General features: G+C 39.5%; 1 protein-coding gene across 2 annotated transcripts in view; it reads right to left on the bottom strand.

The window, feature by feature from the left end:
* Window positions 1-20,331, bottom strand: part of GSK3B (glycogen synthase kinase 3 beta) — a 147,046-nt gene that overhangs the window by 25,000 nt on the left and 101,715 nt on the right. For both annotated transcript variants that reach the window (XM_066175301.1, XM_066175300.1), the window contains exons 7-8: window positions 16,282-16,379; window positions 4,972-5,067 (exon numbers count right to left, since the gene is read on the bottom strand). In XM_066175301.1, the coding sequence (XP_066031398.1) occupies window positions 4,972-5,067; window positions 16,282-16,379 (194 nt within the window). The remainder of the gene's footprint in view (window positions 1-4,971; window positions 5,068-16,281; window positions 16,380-20,331) is intronic.

The raw sequence follows: 20,331 nt of genomic DNA on the forward strand, positions 1-20,331 counted from the left end.
ATGCATTCATCCACAAGAGTGCACAACAGAGGGGCAGAGATGCTCCAACTAATCTGAACATGACAGCTTCTCTCCCTGTCTCTTCCCCTGTCAGGCAAATGACTCCTGTCTTTTTCCAACTCAACACTGACTTGGAAATTATTATTCAGGTGCCAGCTAAGCATAAATTTGGGGATGGTGAATAAAACCATTCTCTTGAGTATACTCAATTTTATCTCACCAAAAGTACATTAAAAAAAATGCTTGCATGTTTGAAAAATCTTGCAAGTACTTTCAGAACAGGAGAAACAAAGGTAACCAAACCACAGCACACTGAAGAGACTCACTGTCCATTTTTAAGAGCTACCTGCAGTAGAAACTGTTTCCATGTCTATACAGTGAAGACAAGGCAGCGGTTATGGTTAAGTAAAAAAATCTGCCTTTGCTGTTACAAGTTGTATTGTTCTGCCATCACAAAACATGGGCATATAGATGCATACATATATTTCATTACTCCGACATTATACTGGCAAACACGTGGCAGTATCCTTGGGTGGGGAAAAGAAAAAATCCAAGAGAGAATTTTCCCCTCACAGAAAGGGCTTAAACTACATAATTCTCATAATCTTAATGAAAACCTTCACTAGCTAGATACAAGAGAAAAGGTAGGCTGTCACAGCTGGAAATGTTATATATTTCTGGACATTTATATATCATCACAGCACTGCCTTTGTTTTTCATTACCTGAAGGTAGCATCTGAGTAATGCCAGGATAAAGGGCAGCTGCAACGGGGCCATGGTAAGCAACACCAATCTACCACGAGCTTATGAAGAATGCCTTTAGACCTTGTGTTGGCTGTCCCACTGTCCCCCCCCCCTTCCAAAAGATTCACAGAAAACTAATCACCACAGCTGAACTTCAACAGCCCTGTGATTTACAGTCTTGCACTTGATCCTGGATTTCCTCCTTGGCTTTCCAGTCACAGAGTTATATGGTATAGATGAAGCTTAGTCAGAAGAACAGAAACAAGTATAAAGATTAGTAGCACACATCAGACTGCACATCTGAAAAGAAAGAAGGCTCAAGGAGTTGAAGTGGCTGAAAGAAACAGAAGCAAGGATATGACCCTGTAAAAACAACAGCAGCAAATATCCAGAAAGAGTAGTAACTTTTATTTTATGAGCTGACACCACTGGAAAAGAATGGACCTGTTTTCCAACCCAAGATATACCTATATGAAAGACATGACTGTGTTTAAAAGCCTGCCTATTCCTTTCTGACTGTTTTAAGTCAGCCATATTCACACCTATGCAAAACACTGCTTCTCTTGTAACAGGATATCACTAACTTCACAGACCAAGCTAGACAAGCTGTAGGATGCACCTCCATGAATACAAAATATTCTATATGAAGTGAAAATAAAGGGAGGTTTGGACGAAAAGAATGTTTAAGTTACTAAACACACTGGTATTCTGTACACAACTCTTCCTGCCAAAGCACCGAAATGTCCTGGATTCCTCCTGTTGAGGCTGGGGTTGTAGGGATAGGTGACAGAGGAAAGGAAGAGGGGAAGCCCTATTTCTGAAGAATGGTTTGAGAGATTCCTGGGAAGTTCAGATTCTCTTTTCTTTTGCTAGCCAGGGACATGTTGAACTTCCATCATCAGGTGCCGCATGCACGTAAGCTGGTGTGAAAACACACACGTGACTAGTCAACACAAAACTAGATTGGAGATGGGAGAGAAGCCTCTCTAAGTTTTATAAAGAGAGACTCCAACTCTTAAATTACAAATTTACTTCAATCTCAAATTGTCAACAGATTGAAAAATCAGTCTGAGAAGAGTTTGCATTGCAAACTCATACTACTGCTGCAACATAGAAAAATACTTTTTAGAGTGTTAGTTAGACTTTCCTCATAATTTAAGAAGGAAAGTATCAATACCGTATTAGGGTAATACCAATCCATTTCTACTGAAAAGCCTAAGATACATCTGTGAAGTCAGGCTTCAAACATTCATAAAACTTGTGCTCAAAATTCCAATTTTAGCCCAAGATGTATTGAATCTGAAAAACAATATTCCTTCATAGATTTGTCTGTCTCAGAGTTAAACAATTTCTCTGTCTCTTTAAAAAACCCAGAATGTATTACATTGCACTATAGCACCAGCCGCCATTCTTCTTCACAAAGTAGGTAAAGGCAAGTGTAGCAGATTACACATCATCACAGCAATACTGAGTAGGAAAGTAACATATCCCTGTCTCCCAGAAGTGCCTAAGACAGCAGACCAGAACCAGACACATCCAGTGCAAGTCAGCATCACAGAATTTCAAATGCAACTTATAGGTACTACAGCTTCCAAAAAGAATTCTTGATTACCATCTATGCACACTTTTGCAGACCAAGGAAGTTCCCTGAAAACAAGACCTTATTTTCGTATAGATTACTGGCCTGGAAACAACCAGTTCCAGACTGCACAGAAACATGCACTGGGCACCTTGACTACATAAAACTAACTCCAGGCAGGGCCTACAAACCCAACTTTGGCAAATACCCATGTTCTATTAAACAGCACAAAACAAGGAGAATGCTTTTGTGTCTAAGAGCTTACAGCAGGGAGTGACTATATTCTCAACAGTTCTCTTTCAAACAGGCTGAAAGTAGCTGCCTAGAAGTTATTTCACACATACAAAAAAAATCCTGTTTGCCAACTCCTCTGGTCATAACTACTCAACAAAATAAACCACCTTCTATCTATTGTCACCTTCAGTTAATTCTTCAGCTTAGATGGCAAAGATTTGTGATTCTGAAGCTGCAAGTTCAAGTCCTGATGGCAATTAGCTGTAGCAGTTTAGTTACATACAGTAGTAACAAAAAAACCACAAACAACCTACAACATTATCACTTTCACTTCTTCAGTCACTCCTGTTTTTTCAAAGCCAAAGCTCTGAAGAGGTTTCTGTCACTACTCCATTCTAAGGCCCTCTGAGAGGATTGCTTATGACCACTGACATGTCATCAGATGTTATATCACTATAACTGGGTAAGAAGAAGCAATTCTATGTAATATTACTGCTTAAATCTGTCATGGCTTAACATGCTCAAAAAGTTGAAAGGAAAGGATCTTGAGAAGTAATACACCAAGAAGATGAGAAGATAAGCATCATTACCGGCATCATGCTGGGTAATTCATTTTTTAATTTTAGCATTTGTATAATAAGTACAGATCTCATAAATGAAGTGTCACATAGCCCAGCTGTAATAAACTGGTTTAAACGCTATTCTACACCCAGCTGATGCGAGCAAAGGCTGCGTGCAGAATGACTTGAGAATGAGAAGCTTTGCTACAAGCAACAGCTCTCCAAAACTAATTGTGACCTAATGGAGAACGCAAATTTGATCTTCCGCCAAGCTAGTCTCACTTCTTAATTTCACCTCTGATCCTCTACAGCAACCAAAAAAATACTCTTTATAAACAGAAGGAAGTTTCAGTCTCTTCATGAAGCTTCCATTTGCTCAAAGCTGTGTTCTAAGAGACCATCTAAAGTGCATACAGATGATTCGTAAGACTGTTCAAGATAAGCATGTAACTATGCAACTCAACTGCATGTCCTGCAGTACAGCTCTGCACTTCTACTCCAGTGTGTATTAATTAAACCTCCCCCAATCCAAACGCCTTCAATGCAGGAATTCAGATGTGAGCCTGATATTCGGTGCTACAAAGTGTTTGGGCTTATTCTTGTGAATAAGCTATATTCTATAAGCTATAAGAATATCTACCAGGATACAATTCACAGCTGAAGAGATCACTCTCAGGGACTTCATCTGCTCTAATTTTTTTCCCTCATTAACATAAGGTATTAAAAAGTCTTGCTGGATTTACTAACCTCCCATACTATCACACATCACTTAACCAACACACAGAAAGTAACTCTGATATGGAAATGCAAACCATGGATTAGTGGAGAAAAGATACATAACTCATTGGAGAATCTATCACAAAATCAACAATGTGTAGTACTGCCCTGGCATGTACCTGTCAGGTATATGGCCTGCTATCAATTAGCTCTAATTAGTTTATTCAGTGTTTCTATGGTCATAGAGTATTTGGTCCAAAATAATCTGCCCTGGACATGTGCTCAGTAGGCATGCAACCCTTTCACACACAGGTATTACTTTCTCAGCAGAAGAAAATTCCATTTAGGATGGAAATACACTGTGACTATAACAGACATTTCTCAAGCAGCAAGAGGAAATGTTAACTACCCAGGATTCAATTGTTTGAGACTGAATATTTAACTTATTCCACACCCAAGAGGCTGACTAAATGATTGTTACTCTGTCCCAAGTCAAATATTCATCACTGATATGTGGAAGACAAATTAATTGTGCAGCAATGTATTTGTTTCATTGCTAGCAGTTTCCTCTTTGGTCATGGAAGTCATAATTCTGCCTGCATGTACTGCATTGGTGTGTCCCTATGAAAGCTAGGTAACAAGAAATCTTAAGAAGTAACTCCAAGAAAAAAACCTCTCCACACAACAGCAAACCTACAGAAGTACAAGCAGAATATTACCTATGAGAGAATCATTTCTGAAAGCGACTCTCAGCCCTCATCACATTATTTAACAGCACTAGAAAAGTGTCACATACATACTGGAACACTTTCCTCATTTCTAGGTGACTTTTGTGCATATCAGCTGATAGCATGACAGTATATAGAATACTGAAATCTGCTACTAACATACACACCGTTACCAAAAAACAAAACAAAACAAAAACAACCCACCTACAGGCAACCCTCAGACCAGCAGATATTACAGTGTACTGCTTCAGTATCTCCTTCTCCTCAGCTACACCAAAAGTCTGCAGGTCCCCAGCTTAGTTAAAGGCACCCAGTTTAGACTGAAAGCCACCAAATCACTGAACAAACTGAACAACTTGAATTTTTACTTTCAGCCCACATCTTTATTATTCAGATCATATACACTCACCTTAGTCCATGGATGTGCCTTAATCTGAGGAAATTTGAATTCAGTATAGTTTGGATTCATTTCTCTAATTTGCTCCCTTGTAGGCGTTCCCAGAACCTATACAGGAGAGAAAGAAAAGGGCAAACTGCTTAGATATGCTTCATACGGAATTAAGACTGAAGTATAACTTATCAGACATTGAGACAACTGAAGGTAATCTACGTAACTAGTAAGTTAATGTAGTATTGAGAGCAAAACAACAAAATTTTTGCATCCAGGAGAGGGAAGCCCTTTCTCTGGGCACCTTTCTCCAGTCTTTGACCACTGTCCAGAGTAAAAAATATGTTGTACTCTGTGCTGCTGCCACTTGCCCAGTATGTGGGGAAGGGTCTGGTTGTTTCTTCATTCCCTCAAACCACAAGTCTTTTATACATACTGATGAGACATCCCCTCACCCCCAGCCAAGCCTTCTCTGCTTCAGGATGAACAGTACCAGCTCTTGCAATCTCTCCTCGTATGACAGATGCTCCAGTGCCTTAATCAATTCTGTGGCCCTTGCTCCGACATCAGTGGTCTCTTGCTGACAATTCAGTTCATGTTCCAAGCCCAATGTCAAAAATTTAATTATCTTATAAAGTTTTTCACAAAATTAAAGCATCTCTCTCAAACGCAGTGATATTTTGGTGGGGTAGAGCGTTCGCTTTAATTAGGTTTATATAAAACAGTACTACCAATCACATTGCAATTCACTGCATATGGCTGATTAAGGATCAGACAAGCAGCACAGACTGTATTTTACAAGTCACAAACAGCAGTCCTCTGACAAGCTTAAAAGATCAGCCAGTTACTGCTGAGCATCTCCTGCTCACCCCACAAACAAAATGGTGCGAGTTTGGGTGCTGCTTCCTCATCTCAGTATTTCCACATGGACGAGACTTAGTTTAAATCTAACTTGGAAGTATGTAAAAGGCATACCACCTCTGGTTTACCTTCACCAAGATGTATTTCTCATTCCCAGGATCTGCACAATGTTATTTATGGATGCAAATTAGTTGTATGAGAAATAACAAACAATTGCACATCTCTTTGTAGGGGCGGGTACATTTGGAAAGGATTTCAGAAATCCCTTGAGGAAATAAGCCTGACAATATGGCATTAATGCTTTCTTTTCAGTTAGCACCAAATGTGAGAGAGCCGTTGTGTTCTAGCTATATATAATAATTGCAAAGTATCTTCAAGAAATCCCATTGTTTTCTGCTTGCACCCAGTTCTGGGCACCTTTTTGCTCTGCTGAGAGAAGGGGAGATGGCAGAAGGCAGGAGTCACTCCTCTATGCTGGGCTCAGCCTCATCTATAGGAAATCTGTAGTGGCACTATTTTGGCCCCATGACAAATCCCTCCACACAGCTTAGCGTAATGTTATCACCTCATCTCATCAGACTGCACTGTCACCATCAGGCAACAAATGATCACACCATGCTGGCACTCTACCTTGCTGCTTGATAAAGAAATATCTGGTTACAAATTCTGGTGTCTGTGTACATTTTCCTTCTGTTAGAAAAATGGAAATTACAAAAATGCCCTCCAGAAAGTGAGGTAAGAAAGTAAAAGAGCAAGGTAACTGCTGTTTGAGTAATTTATGGAACAGAGAAACTACCATCAAGTATTATGAACAAAACTTGGTATCTCTTTGCTATTTGAAATAAGAGTTGCACAACACAAAAAAAAATCCTACCCACAAAGCAACCTTTTAAATAAAGAGCAGCAGCAGAAGAAATAAACTCTGCAACTTGTTCAGATAGTTGCTTCTCGCATAACAGATTTGACCGACAAAATGTATAAAATGAACAATAATGTTTTGCAGATCACATCACTCATGAGGATTTAAAACACACCTAATTCTAAAAGCCAAGGGTTACTCTCACAATTGCCAGCAGATTTTATTTTGTGCATGTCTGAAGACACTGTTTTAGCATAGGGGGTAAAAAAAGAGAATGCTTGCAGATTCCATATATTTTGCTCAACTTTCAAAGGAAAAAAGAATTGAAAATGTGCTCTTTCCCTGCTGTTTTTCTGTCTGGCACCCACCAGAGCATCAGCCACCCAGCTGCCAGCCCTGCCAGGATGGTGCTGCTCTCAAAGCTTTGATGACCATCACTCTAAAACCTTTCCAGTTCTAAAAGACAAGGGGATTTCACACCCCTAAATATTATTTTCATCCCAATTCATGATAAAAGTAATTTTTAAAACTTTGGAACTTTTTTTGATTACTTAAATTAACTTTCTGAAAAATGACGAGCACCTTCTATTGCTCTATCATCTTTTCCAGAAGTTTTCAGGCCTCCCTAGTATAAACAATACTTTTTGAAAAGCATGTTTACCTTCTTTACCCTTTTTCTCTTCAAAAAATTCCTTCAATAGCTTTTCTAAGAAGCAGCGAGTAGATTTATTTTTAATACAGCCCAAATATATCAAACTGGCTCGGTTGCCAAGGCTGCTCAGAACAGGAGCCTACACAGTGCAAGTATATTTAAAGACCACCTATGGCATCAGAGAACTCAGATTAGATAAGCAAGGGCAATTTCATGGAAGAACCCACAGACAATGTCTATTCATACATGTCACTAGAAGCCCAGCTGTAACTCCAGATGATGGGAGAGGGCAACTCCTAAGCTCAAGCACCGGCATCTAAGCAGTAGCACTTATGGTTTCATGAATGCTTAGAAAAGAAGGTACTGAAGAGGGATCATGGTAGCTGAAAGAAGGGATTGTCTGACCTTTCAGCTACATAGGAGCCTTAGACACACAATAACTGTACAAAAGGAAAAGTGACTACCAGCAGCCACAGCGTATTTATATTTACTCTATTCTCTTGAGACTGTAAAATCAGATTGCCCTTTCAATTTGCACTGGAAGCGGATTAAAGGGGAAAAAAAAACAACCACAAAACAACATACCCCAAAATCCAACCAAAAACTGAAAAGTGGTTTGGAAGGAAGAATAGAAGTTTAAACAACTGTGTCAAATTCAAGTTACAAATTAGAACAGTGGGATGAATAAAGTGATAAACTGCAAAACTGTTTAAAACCAGTACTTTACATACCTTGAGGAGGTCCTGTAGTGGATCTCTCCTCAGCCCCTAACATACCAGTTCTGTTTGCTACATGATTTGAAATGGTACCTCACTGATTCATACCAAATTTTCAGTATATTAGCAATACCTTCAAGTAAACCTGATAACCGCAATCGCTTAAGCTGCTGCAAAAATTGGTCAAAATTCTTCTTTTGAAAAAGAAGTATGAATTACTATGCTCATTTTTAGCAAAATTACTCCATGAAACAGCTGCTCTTGGTTATCAACTCTGAAAATACTATGGAGATGTTCCTTGGAGAGTTTTTACAGAATGGTTGAGACTGGGAGGGATCTCTGGAGGTCATCTAGTCCAAATCCCCTGCACAAGCAGCATGGTCGAGAGCCAGTTGCCCAAGACCATGTCCAGACAGATTCTGGGTATCTTCAAGGATGGAGACTCTACAGCCTCTCTGGGCAAAGTGCTCCAGTGTTTGACCACCCTCACAGCAAAAGCTAGTTTATGTTCAAATTGAATTTCATGTGTTTTAATTTGTGCCCATTCATTAATTTGTGTCCTGTCATGGGATGCCAAAGAAAAAGAGGCTGGCTCCCTCTTGGAACCTTCCCTTCACATATTCTGTACACTGGCAAGATCCCCACAGATCCTGTAAAAGTCAGAAAGCTCTTAAGAGATACAGGGTCCAATACTGAATTATTCAGGTCAATGCAGATTGGCACATACTATTCTACTTCCTGCGGAGTCTTATGGAAAAGTGACTTTATCAAGGAAGAAGTTGAATTTTCTTTTTCTATTTAACACTTGAAAAACAAAAAGAGAACCAAAGTAAGTACTGTAATAATAAAAATGCAGTTGTCTGATGGAATTGACTGTAACTAGAATGAAGACTCAACTTTCAAATGAATGAAGGGGAGGTCTGTGTGACACTACAAAGCATCTTCCTGCAAGTGAAGATGCCAGATCAGTTAGTTTTGCTCTTCATTACTGATTGTCATCATCATCTCCTAAATACAAATAAAGAAGCATTATCTACTAAGATTTACTAAAGAATATACTTGCTGAGAAGCAGACACTGCTCTGATTCTCCTAGGACAAAAATGGAACACAACAGGTTTCACAGTATATTCTGTCAAGTTTTTCCTTTGACATAAATTTGTAACGGATGAAGCTCCCCGAAATATTTTTATTCCACGAACAGGGTTCGTGAAGGTAGGGTAATGGTATGTATCTCTGGCAGTTAAAGAAAAGCTATAGTAAAGAAAGGCTTACAAGAATGTCCTCCTTACCAAACAAGAATGAGGGAATAAGCCCTAAACTTGAATAAAATTTTTCAGTTTATGTTCTTACAATCAACTTTTATAGGAGGAGAAGATGGATTATTCAGCTCCAAAAGACACTTCAGTTACACCTCAGTACCAAGACAGCTGCTGCCCACACCTGCTTCACTATGCAAAACTGCGCTGAGTCATTTATGACCAAACCCACACTGTTGCAACAGCAGAGGAAAAGGAAACTGCAAGAGTTTCAACAAATCCCAGTGGAATAAAGGCCCTTTATGACAACCATTGTTACTGCTGAACATTTGCCAAAATGCAATCAGTTAGAAGCATAGGGACCTTGGTTAGAGCCAAGGGTTCAGAAGCTCCAGCTGGTAGTAACTAAACTAGAGAGGGGAGAATGTGATAATTTAAATCAGAAACCTCTAGAAAGCCATGGTTGCAGTGGTACAGTGGTCTTCCCTGGGAAAACTGTGCAAGTTTGTGATGGAATGTATTCCCAAAAGTCTGATGTTTATGGCTTACCAGATGGCATAATTAATACTTCTACAAACATGACTGCGCCTCTTCAGAAAGTTGTGAGAGGTGTGCCAATAGTTATTTAAAAAATTGATAGTGTAGCATCTCAAGCAGTTAACATGGCTTGAGAGGATACTTCAAGAGGTCTGTGGTAGAAAGTAAAATAAACTTACCCACTTTATATATACACTTCCTTTCAAAAACACTTTCTTGTCAAACAATGAAAGCCAACTAAATATAGGTGTTTTTTTCCATTTATAACATGAAAGGAGCTATACATCAGGAATAGGAAGAAACCCATTGTCACGGCTGACATGAATATAATTGCCCATCAACTTCTTATACTGCCTGCCTGCAAGCACTGGAAGTGATGAATTACGTGAGGCACGGGAACAGCCAAGTTGTGATGTGGGAGGACATCAGGGAAAAAAATGCCGGGAGACTTCCCTTAGGGCAGAGGACAGAACCCATGTGAAAGCCCATGTCAGACACAGGCAGGTCGTCAGCACAGGACCACATCCAATAAAATGAAACACTCTCCTATGGCTTACTCTCCCGGAAGAGAAGGCTCCTCTCTGACCATTAACTACTCTGACTGGATTTATTTTATTTCAAAAACTGAGCCCAAAATAGCACCTTGACATTTGAGCATGAGCCATATATTGTAATTGCAGTCTATACTTAGCATTAGGCGCAGAAAACTGTCAAGAGCCCAAGAAGTTACACATGAATAGGATTCCTGATACTACTGAACTTGCTTTTTCATACATTTTTCCCCCTTGCTCCCCCTTACCCAGGGAACTATGAGAAGATGATTTTATTATTCCTCTTAAATTACCATAAAATGCCAGTTTTGGTAAGGAATAATCACAGTGCAGTGGCAACCAAAAAACTCAATGCAAACACCACTCCCACCCCATAACCCCCACTTCTTTCCTGCAGTTTTCACAAGTTGGTTGATTCATCTCATACTCATAATAGCAGCATACGAAAAAAATATTTCCGGTAAAGAAAACACCAGGCAGATTGGCTGATGCTGTCCTCCCCATGTCCCAGGGCTGCTCAGACAATTATTACTGCTTTGTTCTGCTAACATATCTTTTTTTTTTTTTTCTGCTTTTGAGAGGAGGGAAGGTACTAAACAGAAACTTTGAGAAGATAATTATCTTAGAAACAAACCCGTTACCCTTCTGAGATTCACCTCCTGAAAGAGGAGTAAAGCGCAACCACTGTCTGCAGGAACTGTACTTGAAGCCATTTTAGTTTGGAAATCATATGCCAGCCAGTTTTACCCTGATGGTTCTGGGATGCTCTAGAGCTTGTGGGACCAGGAATGTCAACAAACTCCCAAGCTTTCACAGGGACCATAGCAGTCCTGCAGGCACCACTGCTGCACTGCAAGCTGTGCATCGAAGATTGGAGATTTATGAAGGAGTCTGTCCTGACTGCATCTCAAAGAAAAATCACTTTTGTGGTCTAAGTGCTCCTTCTTTCATACTGTATTCAGCAGGGTCCCACTTGCACAGTGGATTTTAAATAGTGAAGTGGCAACTGCAAGCCTCCTGGACTGCTGGAAGAATCCATCAGGTACAAGGCTGCATGACTGCTCTGTGGCGCAGTGTTTACTTGTACATAATTTCTTTATGGGATCACTGATGAAATCCACACTACCACCACTGTGACTGTTTCAGAAACTGAGCACATTTCTGAAGGAGATGTCACTTGAAAGCCAGTAGGGGCATGAATTTTAATGAGTATATTGGGTTACCCACACTTGAGATATTCCCAGTGATAGGACAACCTAAGATTTGGAATAGCAAGCAAGAACTAAAAATAAGAAGAGACACCATTCAAGATCAAAATTTGGAAAAAGCACAGCATATGATTTCTCTCCTGTAATAGTGTAAGTATTCAAGAAGAGTATACTTGGGTTAAACTATTTCTTCAGAAGGAGCTCCAAGACAGTGTTCCCCTATATCAAATATCATTTTGTCAGGGGTAAGTGGTCAAAGTTCTCTTTCCCAGCCAGACTGAGAACATGTGGAAAGACCGTATTTAAAGAAACAGGAACAAGAGGAAAAATTTTATAAGAGGACTGTCGTTTGATGCAATTGAACATGATGCTGTGGTTCTAGAGGAGCACTGTTTTTCAGAGCAGTTTGCAAATACGCAGTAGCTCTGGAAAAACTCCAGGTGCAACTATACGGAGAAGATCTTGCAAGACTGCTTGAAATGAAACTACATGAAGATGTTGAAAGTCTACCAAATCTGTCAAAAGCCAAAAATGCTAGTGATGCATCGAGGGACTGTGGATGTTGAGCATACGGCCTGCAGGAAGGGCAAGCTGTGCCAACTGATATATCACCACGAACACAGTGAAAGAGGGGATGTCATCAAGAACTGCATGAGAAATAGACTAATTTATTGTGATAGCATTTTGAAGTCATTATCCAGTCTAATGCAAAAAACTTCATAGCCAGGTGTAGCATTCACTTGCTGTGTTGGGAAATAAACCCTGAATAATCACAGCTGAGTAAGCAACTGAAGAGAAAACTGGAAAGTTTATCTTGGCTCTAAAAAATGCCTCAAGTGTGACTGTGACTCAATCATCTTGAATTGGTAAGAACCAGCAGTAAAGTTTCTAAGCTGACCTCCTCCTGCAGTGGAATCAATCAAATATAAAGGATGAAAGTCTAACGTATTTCCAAACATGTGGTTAAGTATTTTCTTACCATAGCCCATTTTTGGGAGTTTAAAGTACACCATTTTCCCTGTCCACAGTTCCAAAGAAGCTATCTGAAAAGCAGGACCCCAGATAGTCAAACAGCAGCTCCCAGGTCCCAACCTGCAAGCTTCTACCAAGCTCACTGCTATTCTACAACTGTCAGATCCCACAGCTGTTCTTCGCCCACAGACAGTTAGCATTAAAATAAGTCTGTATTACAATGAAAGCTTTAAATACTGGTTTTCTATGGCAGCAAATGGAAGAGGTGGATGCCATCTGTCAATTTTTTTTAATGAATCCTACCCTAAAGGAAACTTTATACAACATCACGTTTTACACATTGTGCCAAGATTTAACATTTCTGGTAATTTTTATTCTGCAGAATTGCATGTCCTCAACTGTACTGAGGCTACGAAACTTAAACTCACTCATGTGGTTGCTTCTTTTATATCATCCCTTCAAATCTAAATTGAATTTAAGCATCATTCTGGAAGTGCATAAGAGCAGAATGTTTCATGTCTTCTTCGCAGAGTTAAAATAAACAAATCTGCTTAGTTTGATTACTGTCATTTTTAAAGGATATACAGTAGATGGGACAGATCCCTCCCAACAGCTGGCAGGATGGAAAAAGTTTGACCTCACTTCCTACGTTTTCCCCGTTTTCAAAAGGTGAGGAAAAATTTGAGGTAAACACACTTTCTCCCTTTACTCCTACCATGAGAAATACTTGTAAGTGAATACAGCGTTACAAGGGAAGCACCTTGTTATCCCATTCCTAGACAATTTTTCAGGGCTTGATCTTGAACACAATATTCTCCATTTTAACTATTCTCTGTATTCCCACCTTCACCTTCTGCTAGGGTTTTTCTGAATAGTTTTCATGAAACTTTGCAACAGAAGATTAAGGAGACAAGGGCACTGAAAAGCAACCCATTTCTCTAGTTTGCACTCAGCTTCTCCTTCAGTCTTGCCTTCAGAATACATGCTGCAAAGATAACAAATACTGTCAGAAGAATATGGTATCTCCCCATTCAGGCTCACATTTTACAATCCACTTTGTTCAAGTTTCAGTGAATATTGTTTTTTGTGATTACTGCTGTAAAACTTACAGTATTTTTCTGCCAGACTTTCCTAAAACATATTGCCTCATTACATTTTGTTAAACTTCACTTCTTCGTGTAGCGGACTACATAGGTAACAGAAGATGAGAAAACCCCAGCACAACACAGGTGTGAATGAATGATCATTAAATATCGCTCTTTCTATACTTAAAGAAATTAGTCGGAAGTTTGTTTCTGTGAGGGTGAATAACATAATTTCAACCTGTAATTTCCTGAAATGCCCTTTACACTGGGTACTCCTTCAGTTGCCTTGAGGAATAACATCAGTTTGCCAGCACTATACATCGTCATCACTATGAGTTAGTCAAGAAAAGTTACCACCACAGATGGCACAAAGGCTATCGGCAATTTTACTGAAGTACTGCTCTGCTTCAATACAACTGAAGTGCAGACAAGTAAGTGCCACAATTGCAGCACATACGTGCTATGAAATTACTGGTTCACAGATGTTTTCTTCAGTAGTGAAGAACTGATGTTAACGGCTTCTTAGCAAACCTTCAACCAAACCACAAATTTCTGTTTGCCAAGCATGTCAATAATAAGAGACCATCTATCTCCTGATTGTTTTACTTTCACATTGTGAAATCAAAGCAATGGTAGGGCAGAGCACTACGTCTTTGCCAATAAGGCCTCTCTCCACTCAGATTTCTGATCAAGCCACGGACAGTCACCATGATATAAAGTTCTATTTACAAAAATTCAGGTGGAGGTTGAGCTCTTCTCATGGACAACAAGTGAAAGGACCAGAGGACATTATCTTAAGCTGCACCAAGGAAAGTTTAGGCTGGATATTAGAAGGCATTTCTTCACAGAAAGGGTGATTAGATATTGGAATGGACTGCTGAGGGTGGTAATGAAGACACTGTCCCTGGAGGGGTTTAAGGAAAGACTGGATGTGTCATTCAGTGCCATGGTCGAGTTGACACGGCAGTGTTGGGTCATAGGTTGGACTCGATCTCGGAGGTCTTTTTCAATCTTGCCGATGCTTTGATTAGCTTTAGTTTTTCAGGATTTTAGACATTAATCAAGAAACAAACCATGACTTTTCAGAAATGTCCAAAGACAAACACCACACAAAATCCTGAGGGGGTCTGGTCATCTGATGTGGACCCCTCCACATGTCACAAAAGCAGTGTAGCAAAAAGCAGCACACCACTCCAAGACATTTCTCAAAAGTTAAAAATATTGTCATTTGTACCATCATCAACCCTACATCTGAAAGCAACTCTGGTTTTTCATTAGCGTTTCCTATGCAAACTGACTTAACTTCGATAAGCTGAGTTTGAAATACACTGGGCAGAAAGGCAGTAAGAAGACGTCAAGGAAGTCACAGGAGAAGTACGTGCAAGACATGGCGTCTCCAGAGGAAAGCTGCTGACTGGAGATGTTCAGCAGGACCGACAGAAACTCACTGTAACAGAAGCCAGGTTTGCATGGTCAAAACCTGGAAGAGATGGGGTGACAGTCTAGAAATGTCACAGCCCACCCCCAAGCCTCACCAGCCCGTGTCCTTCAGGCAGGGGAATGAACGACCAGTCAGTGTTGGTTCACGTCATATACTCTCTTAGGACAGGGACAAAGACACCAGCAGCTCTTCTAGTCAATGACACAGACAAGTAGGAAGTTCGCCTTTTTCACCCACAGATTTGGGTTTTGAGGGGCTTTGCACATGCATGCCACACAAGTATTTATGCATCAAGGTAGTGGAAAAATCAAGGAGGAAATTCTCTTAATACAATCCCCTCATGGTGATGAAATCAATAAAGCTGAACTGCATGTGTACACATCTTATCCTCTGGAATAACGCCATCTTATTATGTGCATAGTATAGATTCAGACGAAAATTATACTGCTCTCTCTAGAAATCTTGTCTCCTTCACTGCAGAAGTTGAAAAAGGTAAACAAGGGTGCTGGGAAGTCAGACACCAATCTATGAACTATTCTTCCATGCCTCTAATTTGAGAGCCACAGAACAGCCACAGCTTTCCAAAGGAAATCAATCAAGATACGCTTGGATGTGATATGTGTTACATATTCTGAACCATTAGTTATTTTACCTTGAAAAACAAGACTCTTCAGGTGGAAGGTACCTTTGCCCTATACGCCCTGATTCTGTACCTGCAAAACCAAGTGCCCTTTCCCAGCTTTCATTTTAAAAGAGCTAGGAGGAAGGAAGAAGGCAACTGTGTATGTGAAGAATCTGGCACAAGGAATTTACCAACATTGTTTTCAAAGCCAAGCACTAATTGTATGCAACAAAAAAAAACCCAAAAAAACACTCTTAAAGACTGAAAATCCTACATTAATAAATATAATAAATATTGACTCAGTATGTTAGCACTTTTTCCAAGCACACTGGAAGTGCAATCCTTTATGAGGGAAAAAGCCCCAATACATCTTGCATGACTGCATGAAGAGAAAGCAAAGATCATCAGGTTCTCAAAACAGCCTAAGAACTGTTTTCAAACACTGTTTACAGGCAAAACCCTGTACAATCATGCCAGAATATATGTACGTTCACCAGTTTATAACAGTGCATGTTTTCATACTGATTCCCAAGGAATAATGCAGTCAAAACAACATTTAACATCCCATACCTTGATTATTTCCACCAACTGATCGACACCACTGTCACCTGGAAAGATCGGTTGTCCTAGTAACAGCTCAGCCAATACACAGCCTGCTGACCACACATCTAAAAAGGGAAAAGTGGAGGACAGGAAAAGGTATCAGTAAAATATACACATTAAGCCATTCATTAAAAACCCAGCCATTTTAAGCTACTTACTTTATCCTTTGCCATGTACGATAGTGAATGCAACACCGCTAAAATACAATAACATTTCTATCCTAATGTTACCAGACGCCTGGTATAAAACAACGGTGTGCAGAAGTCAAACTGTGAGATAATGAGAACTGGAAAATCATGTTAAATGCTGTAATATACTGACATTAAAACTTACACATGCAGGGAAAAGACCATAGCTTACCATTTGTAAATTGAGAATTTCCCCAAACCCTGTGTTGGTTTAAATCACACTGATCATGAACTATGCATAGGTATCATCCTGCACAATGGCTGATGTTTCTGTTCTTTCCGAGTGTTGAACAGACTCAGTTTTTCATACATATAGTGAAAGCATACACACACTGACAGATGAACCAGTACTGCAAGTATTACTGGTACCCTGAAGTACATGATGATTAAGGGATATGGGAGGCAGCCTCTCTAACCAGTCACTTCAAGATCTAATCTTTATCCCAATTGCATTTGCCAGCTTGGATGAGCAACAGAACTGCAAGTCATAGGTCACATGTCAACAGCATCTTTAGAAGAATCCTTTAACTAATTTTTGTATGTACACCAAAAGCCTCAAGTAGTCCTTAGGAGCTACTCCTCTGACATGAAGAAATTTTTCACCATCTATTGCAGGTATATCCCCTTAAATAATTAGGCAATTGAGTATTACTTGAGGCAACTTAGGAATGTATCTAAGTGTATTACAGAATATAGCATTTTATTCTTGGAATGTAATTAACTAAAATTATAAATCTAACAAGGCAAATGCAGTAAACGCTGTTTATCAAGTGTTTGTGAGAATCTAATGTAATTGCACAGCAAATAAATGGGATTTTAAGCTGCTCAACACAGCAGAAGTATTGTACTTGGATGCAGAAAACCGCTTCTCCCCAAAAAGAGATTCACTATGTGGTTTTCTTGAAAGACATCAATTGCTGAATGAATACCTGAAACCTTACACTAAAATCTAATCTCAAACAAGCAATCAGCAACAGAAGATCTCTAAAGCCTATAATATAAAGAAACACCCCAAAAGGGAAAACCAGTCCTCTTCCACTCATATTTCTTTAACTCTCACCTACTTTTATGAGCTAGCCTTGTCCTCAAGGAGAATTTATCCCCTGAGGCCTTTTCCACCTGAGATAATCTATGCTATGGCAGAAATCCTTATTCCCTCATGTATTTAAACTATGTCCCATCCCTGGGTGCGTTCGAGGCCGGCCTGAATGGAGCTCTGAGCAACCTGGTCTAGTGGAAGGTGTCCCTGCCCATGTCAAGGGGTTGGAACAAGGTCATCTTTAAGGTCTCTTCCACCCTAAGCCATTCTGTGTCTCCATGGTTCTGGGCAGCAGGATATACACAACCCTGCCAGTTATAGCTAAAGGTCTGAGTAAGGAAAACATCTCTGACAGTTCTCCAAGTCATCTATTAACACTTCGTCACAACCACTACAGAGTGGTGCAAAATAAAATCAAAAAAAGCTTTAAGGAATTTTAGATTTGTAAGAAAACAATCTGCACATTAAAACACAGTTTTCCTTCCCCCGTTTCTAAAGGAAAGAGTGAGAAGGCCATGCAAAAATACTTCCCCTCCTCTTCTCAAGACCATGGTACAACTGGAACATACAGTAGCCAAACAGCACTGTCATTATTTCAGCTTTTGAAATTATTCACTGCCAAATCAAATGGATGCACTTATGTCTTAGTACAAACACTGCATCAGGGTTTATACTAGAAAGTGTAAAAACTATCAAAAAAACCCCTACTTACAATGTAAACAGTAACAAGAAATAATTTGAAGTTTGAGTCTTGAATTTCAACAAGCAAACATACAAGACGATGCTTTTTTTTATCTTTTAGTTACATTCAATAAAAGCTGATATGGTCACTGAGGTGCTAGTAACTCTTTTGGACAACAAACTAAGAAGGAATCATATAAAGAATGTTTAATTGCATCTAACTGCTAATCAGTGTCTCTCTCTCATAGCTCCTGCTGTTGGACCAACATGTACCGCAAAACCATGATGCAAAGTATCACTTTTTGGGTCTCCCCTGCATATTGGGTTTAGAGGAATTACACAACAGTTCAACAGATAGCACAGATTTCTTCAGAAGTATTGAAGAGACAGATCAAATGTGCTAAGCAGTCAGAAGGCTGTAATTTAAAAGTGTATTTAAAGATACCTTTAAAGAGTTTTAAATAAGCTGAGTCCTTTACACTGTTCTTTACAAAACAAGTAGTGACACCAAATATGTAATCATTATTTACAACTCAAATCCTTATTTTGCACTGAAAAGGTTATATATGGCAAGGGAAAATATTTGACAGAATATATACAAACACAAAGCTGACAGAGAGTAAGTCATCAATCACAATTCATTTCCTTTTAAGATTTTGAAACTATTCTAGCATTACTTTTTTCGGATTAGACTGTGGCTTTTTGAAACTGTTTTAAATAACCTTCTGGTCTGGCTGCTCCATGAAGTTGGCTTTGTGCTGCTTTTGCTTTTCCTAGTTTCCCTAAATGCTTTTGCACTCCACCAGCCTATTTCAGACAAGTCTGTAGGGCAGAAGTCTCAAATCCAATACAAAAATTTTATAAAAACAGCAGGGAGCATCAGTGTTGCTGCCAAGGTGAGGAGGGCTCTGTCCCTGGGGGAAGCACTGGGCTTGCCCCAGCCCTGCCAAACTGCAAACAAGTCAAACAACGAGCAGGTCCTTGCTCAAGAAGGCCAAGCACAAACAGCAGAGGGCACATGAGAAAGCTGAGGGCATCACACGGAACAGAAGAGAAAAAGCAAGATGTAGGTCATAAGGAAGTAGGTGGCAATGGCTGAGGAATACTTGCTGCATTCATGCTGGGTTTAATCCCTCAAACTTAAAACAAATCCATCAGAAACCTATGGAGTAGTTCCTTATGCACTGAAATCTTCCACTAGGCAATTTAATGTCTTGTTAAAAGCCTATTTACTTTTCCTTTATTCTACCTGCTAACACTTTAAATACACAATGAAGTAAAACACAGGCATTTCAAAATCCCCATCTTTTTTCCAGGCATGCAATTTCACCAACTTCCAAATTAGGACTTGGGCAATGTTCTCTGGGCAAGAAAGTGAACAAATCCTTGAAGCATCCTCAACAAAATCCAGAGAGTAGAGGCTAACTTGAGCAGCTCCAAGGAGGGACAGAAACGCAACACAATACACACAGGTATTTACACAACTCTTGATAAGCTACGTACAATAAGGAACAAACTAAGAAATTTCACCTCTGCTGAAACTTGATGGAATTTATGCCATTGACTAAAATTTGGTTCCAGGATACTCTGCTCTTTTTCCCCCACACTCTTTATATCTTGTATTTTAAAATTTATCTACCACATCAGGATGGTAATATTTTTCCTCAAGCCTGAAGTAAACAAGTATTAATTTCTGTATTTAAAGACAAGATACTTAAAGGAAGTTATCAGTTTTTGGTAGTGCCTTCCCAGACACTTTTCTGTCTTAGTACAGTCAGTGCTAACTGCTACAGATGAATATGTGGTGTAACTATCTGCTCCCACGGGAGAAGAAGCATTTTCTGAACTATTTCTTTTCAGTATGTGCAAGGTAATTAAAGCAAACTAGGACTCTCATTCACATGCTTTAAATTAGCTAATAAACAAGCTAAGAGAGAATCTCAAAAGAAAATATGTCAACAGATGGTCCTTATGCCAAACTAGTTGGAGAAAATACTGAAAGCTATTCATTTTAAGAAAGCAGGCAAGGGTACTTTCTTCATACCTTCAGTGAAATGTAGGCTACACAATAAATAAATACAACTGCCAGGCAACAGCAACCTTCAAATA

The sequence above is a fragment of the Chamaea fasciata genome, unplaced genomic scaffold, assembly GCF_029207755.1.
Source record: "Chamaea fasciata isolate MVZ Bird 193981 ecotype frontalis unplaced genomic scaffold, bChaFas1.0.hap1 SCAF_2, whole genome shotgun sequence".
Classification (NCBI taxonomy): Eukaryota; Metazoa; Chordata; class Aves; order Passeriformes; family Sylviidae; genus Chamaea; species Chamaea fasciata.